The following is an 11,604-nucleotide window of genomic DNA, read 5'->3' on the forward strand; positions in this document are numbered from 1 at the left end:
TCTTCAAAAGATTTTCAGCAACAAGGCTGAACAAAAGGGTTAGAGGGTCAGAAGTAAGTACAACACCTTAATTCCTCAAGCACTTTCCAGTTGACTGATCTTTCTACTGTAACTGGGTAGAAACTAGACACCTTGGTGATTGCCCCCCCCCAAAAAAAGTGCCCTCTATGAAAGAAGTGACCTTGGCCAAGTCACTCTATAACTCAACGATTCAGCTGTAAAATACAGGGTTTGGATGATAGTATTTCCAAGGTCCCTTCCTGCTTGAAAGTTATTTAGTGATGAATCTATTCAATTTAATCCAACATGCATTTATTAAGCCATCACTGCATAAGATATCATGATAGATTCGGAAGATACGAAGACAAAACAAAACAAAATTGTCCTTGCCTCACGGAAGCCTACATTCTATTGGGGAAAAGGGAGCTATGGAGGGTGAGAGTGGAGATAGAAGAGACTGTTTTGGTTATCGCCACAGAGAGAGCTATTTTTTTAAATACATGATTTCTCTTGGGTCAGAATTCTCCTAACTTGAGAAGCTGCAACCCAGTTGTGTTGACAACTTAAACAGTGTCTCACTTCATTACGTTCCGAGGCATACTATCCTGTGAGGGAAAAAAAAGTGTGAGAACCACTAGGCTAAATATTCATTTTCAACCTGGCTTCAGTTTTTAAAAGCTGATTGCAATAATCCTTATATTACTGTTCCTAAGTCAGGTATTTTCATGTCATTATAGCTCCATAAGGTATTTTAGTATTGGGAATATTAATGTAATTATATTAGTACAAAACTGTAATCAATCATGTTTTGTTCTACTCAATTCAACCCAGTAAGTGCATTAGGCACCTATATGCCAGGTGCTGAGGCATTCAGTCCAGGATACACAAAAACAAAAAGTGGTCCCTGTCTTCAGGAAGCTTACATTCTACTAAATGTCTAAGTTAGTAGGGCTGTGGCTCTCAATGAAAGCACTCTCCTTTTCATTAACAGTTAACTATAAATGCATTTTTCCCCAGGAAACAACTTTGACCACAGGAATGATCAGCCACAGCCCCCTGCAGGGCCCCAACCCTGCCTGCCTTAGGGCCAACCTCTTTTTAAGGCTCAAGAGCATGGAGCTTGAAAACTCCATTTCAGTAGAGTTCATTTCCTCTGTAATCCTATGTGTTTTATTTTATGCATTCAAAAAGCTTGTTCTGATAAGCAGTCCATAACTGGTATCTCCAAACCCAAGGCATCCATGACACCCAAAAATTGAAGAGCCATTAAGGTCAAGATGTTCCATTCCTTGCCAGGGCATGATCTCCCTCCTGATAGCTGGGTGACTTGGCTAGTTGGTCCTTTGCCACAAACCATGATTCCTCATATGTATCTGTATATTTGTTTTAGATCACAAACTCAAAAACAATAACAGTGTTATTTTTCACCAGTAAAATGGAAACTCCTTGAGAGCCCAGGCTGTTCTTTCATTTTTGACTTTGTACAATATCCCCAACACCTAAGTACCACATCAGCACAAAGAATAGGCTTAATAAATGCCCAAGAAATCAAATATTCCAATGCTAGGAAGGCACCTGACACAACCTAAAATAGAAAAGAAAAAAAAAAAGCCAGCATCAAGATGACCTGAAGAAATAACCCGTAATTACATGATACGATACTTTTATGTTTTACATAGGCTTCAGTTTCTAAAATGCTTTTATTCCAGATCTTATGTGATAGGTTAAATGTTTACTGAAATGACCATGACAATTCAACTTCTGTCAGTACTTCAACTGCTCTCTACTTTATTACCAATTTAGCTCTTTAACATTCATTTTATATTATTTTCCCTCTGGCACAGTAAGTACCAGCCAACCTGACCGATTGGCCATTCCATGAATTCCTCTATCTATCACCCCGACCCTTCCTCCTCCCAATGCCTGGAATCTGCTCTCTCTTTACTCCAGTCAATTAGAATGAATTCCTAGCTTTCTTGCAGGCTAAGCTAGGGTACTCCTACTTGAACAGGCCATTCTCAGTTGTTAGTTTCCCCTCTCCTGGGTGCATGTTGTACACATTTCTTTCCGCCCCTTCCCCCGGGAGAATGGAAGTTCTTGGAGGGCAAGAACGTTTCCCTTTATTGATCTCTACATCCTCAGTACTTTGAAGAGAGGAATGATGGGTAGAAGTTACTGAACTCTGGCTGACTGCTGGAGGTAGGACTCAATTCAATTTAACAAACATTTACTAAGCTCCTATTTCTATCCTGAGGCCAAACAGAAAAAGTTCCTGAGACAGCCAGATCTTCTTTTCGGCAGGCTAACAGCATATCCAAAACTCAACTCACCTTCCCCCTCCAAAACCTGTTCTCCATACTCCTCCACCTCAAAACGACCAGGACTTCTTTTACTTCTCTAGAGGTCCACAGTTAATCAGTTAATCTTGCCATTTCTATTTTGGCCCTCATCTTTACACACAACACTCTCCACTGTTATTTTCACTGGTTGTCTCTCATGCGTAGAATCCTCTCCCACTTTGTCTTACCTCCTGGCTTCCTTCCACTCTCAGCTAAAATCCCCATCTTCAAAAAGCATTTTCTATGGCTAGTACTTTCTCTCTCTGATTAACTCTACAAGGGGCCTTGTGTCTATCTTGTTATTTGTATATTGTCTCTGCCATTAGAATGGAGCTTCCAGAGGGCAGGGGCTGTTTCTGCCTTCTTTTGTATCCCCAGTGCCTGGCACATAGTAAGTAAGCTCTTAATAAATGCTTGTTGACTTTCATACCTATGCTCTTTTCATTCCTACTGCTGCCACCCTAGCTACGGCTCTCATTACTTCTTGCCTAGATTATTGTATTCACCTCCATACTGATATCTTAACCTCTAGTGCAGGAGTTTTTTTTTTTTTAAGGCAATTAGGGATTAAGTGACTTGCCCAGGGTCACACAGCTAGTAAGTGTCAAGTGTTTCGTCTGAGGCCGGATTTGAACTCAGGTCCTCCTGATTTCAAGGTCGGTACTCTATCTACTGCACCACCTAGCTGCCCCCCCCCCCCGGGTTCTTAAAACATGTGTGTGTGTGATGAAAGGGGGGAAAAGGAAATGAATAAGTATTTATATAGTGCCTACTAAGTGCCAGGCACTGTGCTAAGTGCTTTTACAAACAGTACCTCATTTGATCCTCACAACAACCCAACTGAGGAAACTGAGGCAAACAGAGATTAAATGACATGCCCAGGGTCATAAAGCTACTAAGCATGAGCATCTAAGGTCAGATTTGAACTTAGGTCTTCCTGACTCCAGGCCCAGCATTCTACCTCCATTGTGTCATCAGTTGCCCATAAGCCTAGAGGGACTCATTTGTAGCCTGGTGAAGCCTATGGACCCTTTCCTAGAATAATGTTTTAAAATGACTTAAATAAAATGCATAGGATTACAAAGGAAATAAATTCTATTCAAATACATTTATCAAAATATATTTAATAACAAGATCATGGGATCCCCATTAACAACCCTTGCTTGAGTCTCTCCCCACCTCCACTCCAGCCTACACGTATCCCAGATGAATCATTATCATGGACAGTTCTCATGTGTCATAGCCTTGCTCAGAAACTTGACACCCAACCCTCAGCACCAGTCCCTAGGTGTGATAGATCCCTCACCCCCTTTCCGCTCTCCCCAGGTAGAAAGCAGTGCTTGGGGCTCTAGTATGGCCTTATCTCTTCTGCCATATCAAAATGAAAGCACTCATTTTAGCTGGGCATTCGATTCCCATCATGCTTTGGCTCCAAGCTCTCTGTCCAGCTCACATATCCTATACTCCATCCAACCTATGCTATTTATTGTTCCCCATACTTTCCCAATTCCTTGATCGGGTTCATACTTGCCTGACATGCCCTTCCTACCGTCCTTGCTGCAACCTGTCCATTAACCTTATCTGTTGCTAATCTCACTTGGACTCTTCTCTCTCATAGTCAGTCAGTTACAACATGCCATTGATTCTACCTCTGCCATAGCTCTTCGGTATTTCCCCCAACACCATCCTTATTACCATCTGCCTGGAACATTCAATAGTCTCCTAAATTCTCCCACTTGATTCTCCTCCCTCCCTCCTCCAATCCATTCTTCATAATCTTATGCACTGGTCATGTAACTATGAAAAAAAAACCCAAAAAGAAATCTTCAGTAGCCTCCTATTCCTTATTCAGTCAAGTTTAAACCCCTATGCCTGGGATTCAAGGCCCTATACAATCTGGCACCTACCTACCACCATCCAGTATACTTCACTTTACTCTCCCTGTGTATTCTATGTTCCTGACAAATCGAACTCTTCTCTGCTTCCAACATACACATGGTGTTTTTATAGTCCTCCCTATGTACTTTCATTCATGCTTTCCTCTTGGGCCTGATATTCTCTCCACTCTCCCCACCCTTCCAACTTCCCTTGCTAAATCCTTCTCATCCTATAAAAGCCCAACTCAAAGGCACCTCTTTCAGAAAGCCTCCCGTGGTTCCACCTCAGCCTTTACTTCCCATCTTTCCAATTCCCTTAACCGCCCGCTATTAGGTATCAGTTATCTACTTTGTATCTCCACCCAATGCACATCAAGTGCTGGGCTTAGAATTAGGAAGACTCCTCTTCCTGAGTTCAAAATCCAGCCTCAGACTCTTATTAGCTGTGTGACACTGGGCAAGTCACTTAACCTTGTTTGCCTCAGTTTCTTCATCTGTAAAAAGTGCTGGAAAAAAACAAGACAAAAAAAAAAAGCACTGGAGAAGGAAATGACAAACCACTCCAGTATCTTTGCCAAGAAAATCCCAAATGAGGTCATGAAGAGTCGGACATGACTGAGATGGATTAACAATAATAAAAACAGCACTTAGTAGGCCATAAATATCTGTTGAGGATGGAAGTCAGTGAAGCTCTGCTTTCCTAATTCCTGCTCATTCTTCAAATCCCTGATGAAAAGTCATCTACTCTATGAAGGCCACCCAGATTCCCCTCAGTTGGAAGTTGACACCTTCCCTCCCCCACCACCTTCCCAGTTCCAAACAAAGTGCTTGGTCATAGCTGTTGTAGCAGACTTTCACTTTTTTTGGTTGCTGTTGAGACAATTGGGGTTAAGTCACTTGCCCAGGGTCACAGTATCATGTGTGTGAGGCCAGATTTGAACTCGGGTCCTCCTGACTCCAGAGCCCATGCTCTATCCGCTGTGCCACCCTCGCTGCCCCCAGACTTTCACATTATTAATAATATTTAGCATTTACACATCTTTAAGGTTTGCAAAGCACTTTATAAATAGAGAGTATCTCCTGAGTCCCCCAAATAGTTTAAAACTGAACTACGGCTTTGGGGATCCCCTTTATTATCTCATTGTTGCTTATTTGTATATTTGCATATACTGCATACTATATGTGTGTATATATATATATATGTGTATATATACACACACACACACACACATATATATATATATATACATACACACACATATATATGGAGAGAGAGAGAGACTATGTACTATATAGCTGGAAATACCTAAGGGCTATGACTCCATCTTATTCTCTGAATAGCTTACACCAGTGGTGGCAAACTCAAATATAAGGATCCATGTGGGCTACATACACATTAATATTATCTAATCATTACTGCATTTTTATTCATTTTGTTAAATATTTCCCAATTAATTACATTTTAATCTGGTTCAGCCTTGGAAGGGTCAGGGGCTGCATGCAACCATCAGGCCTGTCTTCGACACCTCTGCCCTATAGGACCTATCAGTGTCTTACACATAGCAAATACTCAATCAATATTTGTTGAAATAAAACCTCTAGCCCAATCGCCTCTAGCTACAGAGGAGGAAATTTGAGTCTCAAAGCATGACTTGCCTAGTGGCACACAACTAAGTCATGGCAGGGCCTAAATTAGAACTCAGGGCTCCTGAATCCATTTCTAGGGCTTTTTCTACTATACTCTACTAGAACATCTACCCAAAGAAAAATAATTTCACTGCAAAATTACCTGACAGAAACGAGGTGGCCAGTCATGCCTGGAATCCGGTTCTCAACTTAAGGGCCCTTATTCTTTTCCCAATATATGCCTAAAGCATGTTTTCAGACACTACTAGCCCTGTGACCCTGGGCAAGTCACTTAGCCTCTGTTTGCCTCAGTTTCCTCATCTATAAAATGGGGATAACAATAGAGCCTACTTCCTAGGGTTGTTGTGAGGATCAAATGAGATAATATTGGTAAAAACGCTTAGCAGAGTGGCTGGTATATAGTAGGAGCTATATAAATGTTACCTACTATCATTATCATGATTGATGATGATCATGATGTTCTAATGCACTTCACATTCTGGGGCAAATGCACATGAGAACTTTCGGGTTCTGAGAATGATCCTGAAAATGACGGAAAGAATCATTCTAAACTTCTTCTGGTGTAGTGGAAGGGACTCTGGCTTCTGAGTCAGAAGATCCAGGTTATACTCCTGGAGACCCTGATTAAGTAAGTCACTTTAGTTCTCTGGGCCTCAGTGTAAAATGAGGGTGGTGGGTAGATGGTCACTTAGATCTCTTTTGGGTCCTCCTGAGGTCCAAAGTCCAGGAGTAAGCTCTTGAATTTTCTTTCATTCAGGTGGCAGTAGAGTATAGTGACTGGAGCACTCAGTTTGAAGGAAAAAAAAAAAAAAGAGCTGGGCTTGAATTCCTGGCTGTGTGTCCCTGGACACTTAGGGTTTCTTGGTCTCCATTTTCTCATGTCAAATGAGGGAGTTAGAGTGGCTGGCCTGAAAGTTCTCCTTCAGCACCAGGTCTGTTGTCTTGTGTTATCCTATGATCTGGGTTGAACTTGGCTTTTCCTAATGAACATAAATAACAGCTCCATAAATAGCAACTACTGGTCACATAAGCTGTGGGCTCCCAGTGATTTTTAACTCATAGCGAACTGAGATGTTAGAAACTTGAACCCATAACAAATACAAACAGGCGGGGGGGGGGGGATCCCCAGCGAAGACTATCATTGACAGCATAGGTGAGCCAATGTTGTCCCCAAAACAATCCCCACACAATTATGTGTCAGTCAGATTGTACATGGCTGATCTGAATTAAAAGCAGCACAGGCTAGAGGCAATTGATTCTCTTTTTTCTGACCTACTCCCACACAGACACAAACAGACACAGGCTGGCTTAAGATATAACAACTATTTCAAAATATTTCAACCACAGAGCGACTCCTGGATTTACTAAAAATCCTTTTACAAATGTACCTTTCTCTGAAAAATATCTCTTCCCCTGCCCTCCACGGGAAAGGGGAACTTGCCCTGAATAATGCTACTTCTCCACTGTCCTCAATCAAAGGGTCTCACTTCAACCATTTTGTAAACAATCCAACAGCCAGGTCAGATGGTGATTTGTCAATAAGTCTGTCTGACATCAAGATTTAACCAAGAGAAATGATGGGAGCCTAGAGGAGACCATAGGAAAGTTCTGACATTGAGTTATTTTTTTAAGACTCCTCTACAAAATTCTTCCCAACTAATTTTCTAGAAAATGATTTTTCAACAACTTAGTGAAATTCTCCAAGCATTCAAAGGCACATTTCATACATAGTTTTCCCCATTCTCCTAATTACCAGAAGCTTTTGGGAGGCTAGTGCCAAATTCTTGCTCTATGTCCCTCCCTTTTCCAAGACCAGAGAATCTGAGATTGAGATTTTTGGGGCCATCTAGTCTAATGCCCCCATTTCACAGATGAGGATATTATGCTCAAACTTTCAAAGTTCTATATGTTTACCTTTTCCTATTATAGAATGTTAAGTGCTGATCATCTATAGTTCGAACCCCAAGCCATATCTGATTGAGAAGGTAAGAAGGGAGCTACCTTTTAGGATAATATGATTCAAGACTCTTATCGCTAAGCACAGTACCCGGCACACATTAAGACACTTAAATGCTGGTTGACCGATTTCTCCAGGCCACACAGGAAGTAAGTGACATAGCCTGAAGTGAAACCTAGGTTTTATTTTTTTTTTTACTCCAAATCCAATATTCTTTTCATACACACTCATTTTTGGAAACCGAGGTCAAGAGAGATGAATTGACGGGGCCAGGATCACTTAGTTAATGGTAAAGTTGGGACCAGAGCTCAGTCCTGCCAGTAAAACACACTTTTTCCTCTTTAAGTTCACACATTTGTATCTAGAGCCTTCTTAAGTTCACACATTTGTATTTGGAGCCTTCTCCCTTTCTCCCTCACGCTACTTTCCATCACTCAGCTGGCCAAACTGAGAGATGTTTGGAAAGAACTGTAAGACAGTTCCCTGACCACTCATGCCCTTTGCGCAATAACTAACTTCACTGAGGGCTTGGGAAGAAGAAGAGGAAGCTTCAGTTTGGACCTCAGGACAACCAAAGCTAGGGGAAAATGATACCAATTCCATAAATCATTTCCAGAGAAACAATGACACCAAGCCAGATTCTACTAAAGCTTGGTATAAGGCCACTGAGGTGAGTGGTGAGCAGAGTGTCTCTTTTATATTAAACAGCATTTATTTTAGCTTGCAAAATGATTCATCTGCTCATTGCATCTCTCCCTACAACTTATTCCAAGAAGCTGCCAAATCCCTAAACTGAAAGTTGACTTCCCCCATTTCTACTCTTATCCATTTTTCAAAGACAACTTCACCTTGAAGAACTTCTTTTGGCCGAACAGAACTGGACAGCTTAACCCATCCTGAAAGTGAAATTTATGACGTTAATTATACTACACTAGAAATTACCCTTCCCTTCCTCTTTGGTGCAATCACAATAGTTTTTTGAAACCAAAGGAGATTCTTTTGAGGGGGGAAGGGAAAGGGAAAGAGAAGTAATTATCTCAACACTTACAGAGAATATTTCTCTTAAATTTAGGTTTGGCAATTGAAGTTCATTCCAGTCTAAATCATGTATTTTCCATTGGCCATTTCAAGGAGAAGGTGAAATTCACCCCTTACTCTCTTCCATCCAGCACGGAGTTTCACTGTATTTCTAATAGGGCAAAAGTTTTCCATCATATGTTTATCTCTACTTTCTATACTGCCACATCATTCTCATGGGTTTCATCAAGTGTCTCTAAGAAAACTCCAGAAAATGTTTTTCCAAATGCAGTTTATAAAAGAAATTCACAGAGTGAATTGCTAGAATGAAAAAGTGAAGGGTTAGTGGCTAAGCTGAGCTTCTCTGAGGATGTAAAGAAGTGTGATGTAACACTTACAAAGTAAAAAAGATGGTCTCTGAAGCCCTGTGTGGGATTGTGTGATGGGTAAAAAGCAATTTATTGCGGTGAATTAGGTTTCACAATTCAAGTGATACTGATTTGCTTCAAAGCCTTATATAATACTTTATTTTAAGCTTGCTCTGTGACAGTATAACACCAAATTAAGTCACTCATTTTCACCCGACTACAATTCCCTAGCTCTAATTCCCCAGTGGATTTTCAATTTAAAAGAAGCGCTTGTCCTACAAAATATGAAACACCAAGGGACAAATGACTCCTGAAATGGCCCATGAGGATGCTTTGTTTCTCCACTCCCCAAATTCAAAAGTATGAGAGTGTTTACAGAAGTTTCTAAGTTTGGGTTCATTGTCACTAACTTTTCTGAGATGAGTTTCCTATTCTGTAAAATGGGGGTTAACAACATCTGTAGTACCTACTTCAAAGGGGATAATTTATAGAAAGCCCTTTGCTAACCTGAAAATGCTAGGTGTCATTTTTTTTTTTATTACTATGATGATGGAATAGCTGTAGCAAAGTAATAAGGCGTAGAGACTAATGGGTTAATTCAGAGGTACTTCTGAAAATGTCAAAGTTATACCAAAAAGCAATCTCTGGGTTCCTCTTTTGGTAATAAATAACTGCATGAAAATTTAATTTCAGAGCACTTCACCTAAGACATGTAACAAATTTTCCCTGATGGTCTCATCTTCAAGTTGGAGGAGGGGAGAAACGTGTTAGTGAATGCACCTGATGCTGGGGGAGTTAAGAATGCCCTTAGAAGCCCTCCACAAACTACTAAGGAGGACTCTCCCAAGAGTCAGTGAGCAAGGCAACAGGAGATATTTTCAGGCCTAGGAAGTGAACTCCAGATCAAGGAAGGAGAATTAACCAACTCTTGTCAAGCCCTGGGAATGAGGGACCATCTTTCCTTCCTCCTAAGCACCTTGGAACATCTCAATCCAAATTTTATTTTGGTAGCAGTCTCCAGAGTGCCAACAAGAGGGTATGTATCACTAGGAGAATTCCTCAAAAGAAGCCAGGAGGGAACAGGAGTGGGCTGGGAGGGTGGAGAGAGGAAGAGGAAGTTATACATTTGTACAGTATTTTGTGTGTCAATGGAGAATGAGGCAGGTAAAGGAAGAATGTGGGGAATCCAATCACCATGCCGTGGTTTGGAGGTTGGGTGAGTGTGGTCCACATGACTTGTAATACAAAGTTTTAGGGGAAAGATATAAAAACATAAAGAGGGTACCTTAGATCATAGATCTCGAATTGGAAGGGACTTTAGAGGTTCAACTATCCCACTCTACTGATGAGGAAACGGGCTCTGAGAGATTAATCAGCTTGCCAAGGGTCACACGGCTAGCGGTGACATTTGAACCCAGGTCTTCCAGACTCCAATTCCGGTGCTCTGTCTACTCCACTCCACCTAGGTGATGGTCGTCATTGGCCTGCCTCTCCTTACCAGCCATCTGGAGCAAGCACGCGCTCCTAGATACGCGGCAGCTGAAGGGCGGTAAGAGTTTGCACGCAGCACCTGGGGCTTACTTACCTTGCAGGGAAATAGCACAGCAGAGGCCACTTTTTCCATGGCCAGGTTCCTGATGCTAGGGGTCAGGGATCCCCGGCACGTCGGGCAGCAGCTCAGCTTCTGGCGGCATTGGTTACAGACCAAGTGCCCGGCCTGGCACTGCAGGATCGGGGGTAGGACATAGTCAAAACAGACCGGGCACTCGAAGAGCGAAGTCAGCTCGTGGTGCTGGGGAGAGACCGGCCCGCCGCCGCCGCCGCCGCCGCCGCCGCCGCCGCCGCCGCCGCCTCCTCCGCCAGGGCCCGAGATCACTGCGGCCGCGGCTGCCACCGCGGACGAGCCAGCTCCGGCAGCCGAGATGGTGACGGCGGCCGGGGGCGCAGCCTGGGGCTGGGCGTGCTGCTGCGGCGGAGGCTGCTGCGGAGGCTGCTGCTGCTGCTTGCCACAGGGTTTGTTAGCACCGGGTCCGGCGGAGGACGGGCGGCTCATCGCGTTCTGAACCAACCATCGAACTGTGGGCGCCGATCGGCCGGGGCACGGAAATCAACCCACTCCCTCGCCGCTGGGGTGTCTCGGTGTGAAGCTGCAACCGCGGCTGCCCCGGGACCGCCCACTGCTCCGGGGAAGCGAGCCGGGGTGAGGCAAGAGGCGGGGAGCTCCGGGGAGCCGTCTCTGCCAGCCACCGCCACCGCCGATGGGACGCCTCCAGCGTTCCAACGATATCTCGGGGTCCCAGCGACGTCTCGGCTCTCCAAAGGCGTCTCCAAACGCAGCTGCTCCCACTGGCCCACGCAGCCCCGGCGCGCCCTCCTCTCTCTCTCTCTCTCTCTCCCTC

The 11,604-nt window shown here is 43.4% G+C and overlaps 1 protein-coding gene across 1 annotated transcript in view; it reads right to left on the reverse strand.

Moving 5' to 3' along the window:
• LOC114053007 (E3 ubiquitin-protein ligase SIAH2) overlaps positions 1–11,351 on the reverse strand; it is a 30,287-nt gene extending 18,936 nt beyond the window's left edge. The window contains exon 1 of the mRNA XM_027875802.1: positions 10,791–11,351. Coding sequence (XP_027731603.1) covers positions 10,791–11,258 — 468 coding nt within the window. The 5' untranslated portion in view covers positions 11,259–11,351. The remainder of the gene's footprint in view (positions 1–10,790) is intronic.
• Between the last annotated feature and the right edge of the window lie 253 nt (positions 11,352–11,604).

Source organism: Vombatus ursinus, unplaced genomic scaffold (genome assembly GCF_900497805.2).
Source record: "Vombatus ursinus unplaced genomic scaffold, bare-nosed wombat genome assembly UNPS02014810.1, whole genome shotgun sequence".
Lineage (NCBI taxonomy): Eukaryota > Metazoa > Chordata > Mammalia > Diprotodontia > Vombatidae > Vombatus > Vombatus ursinus.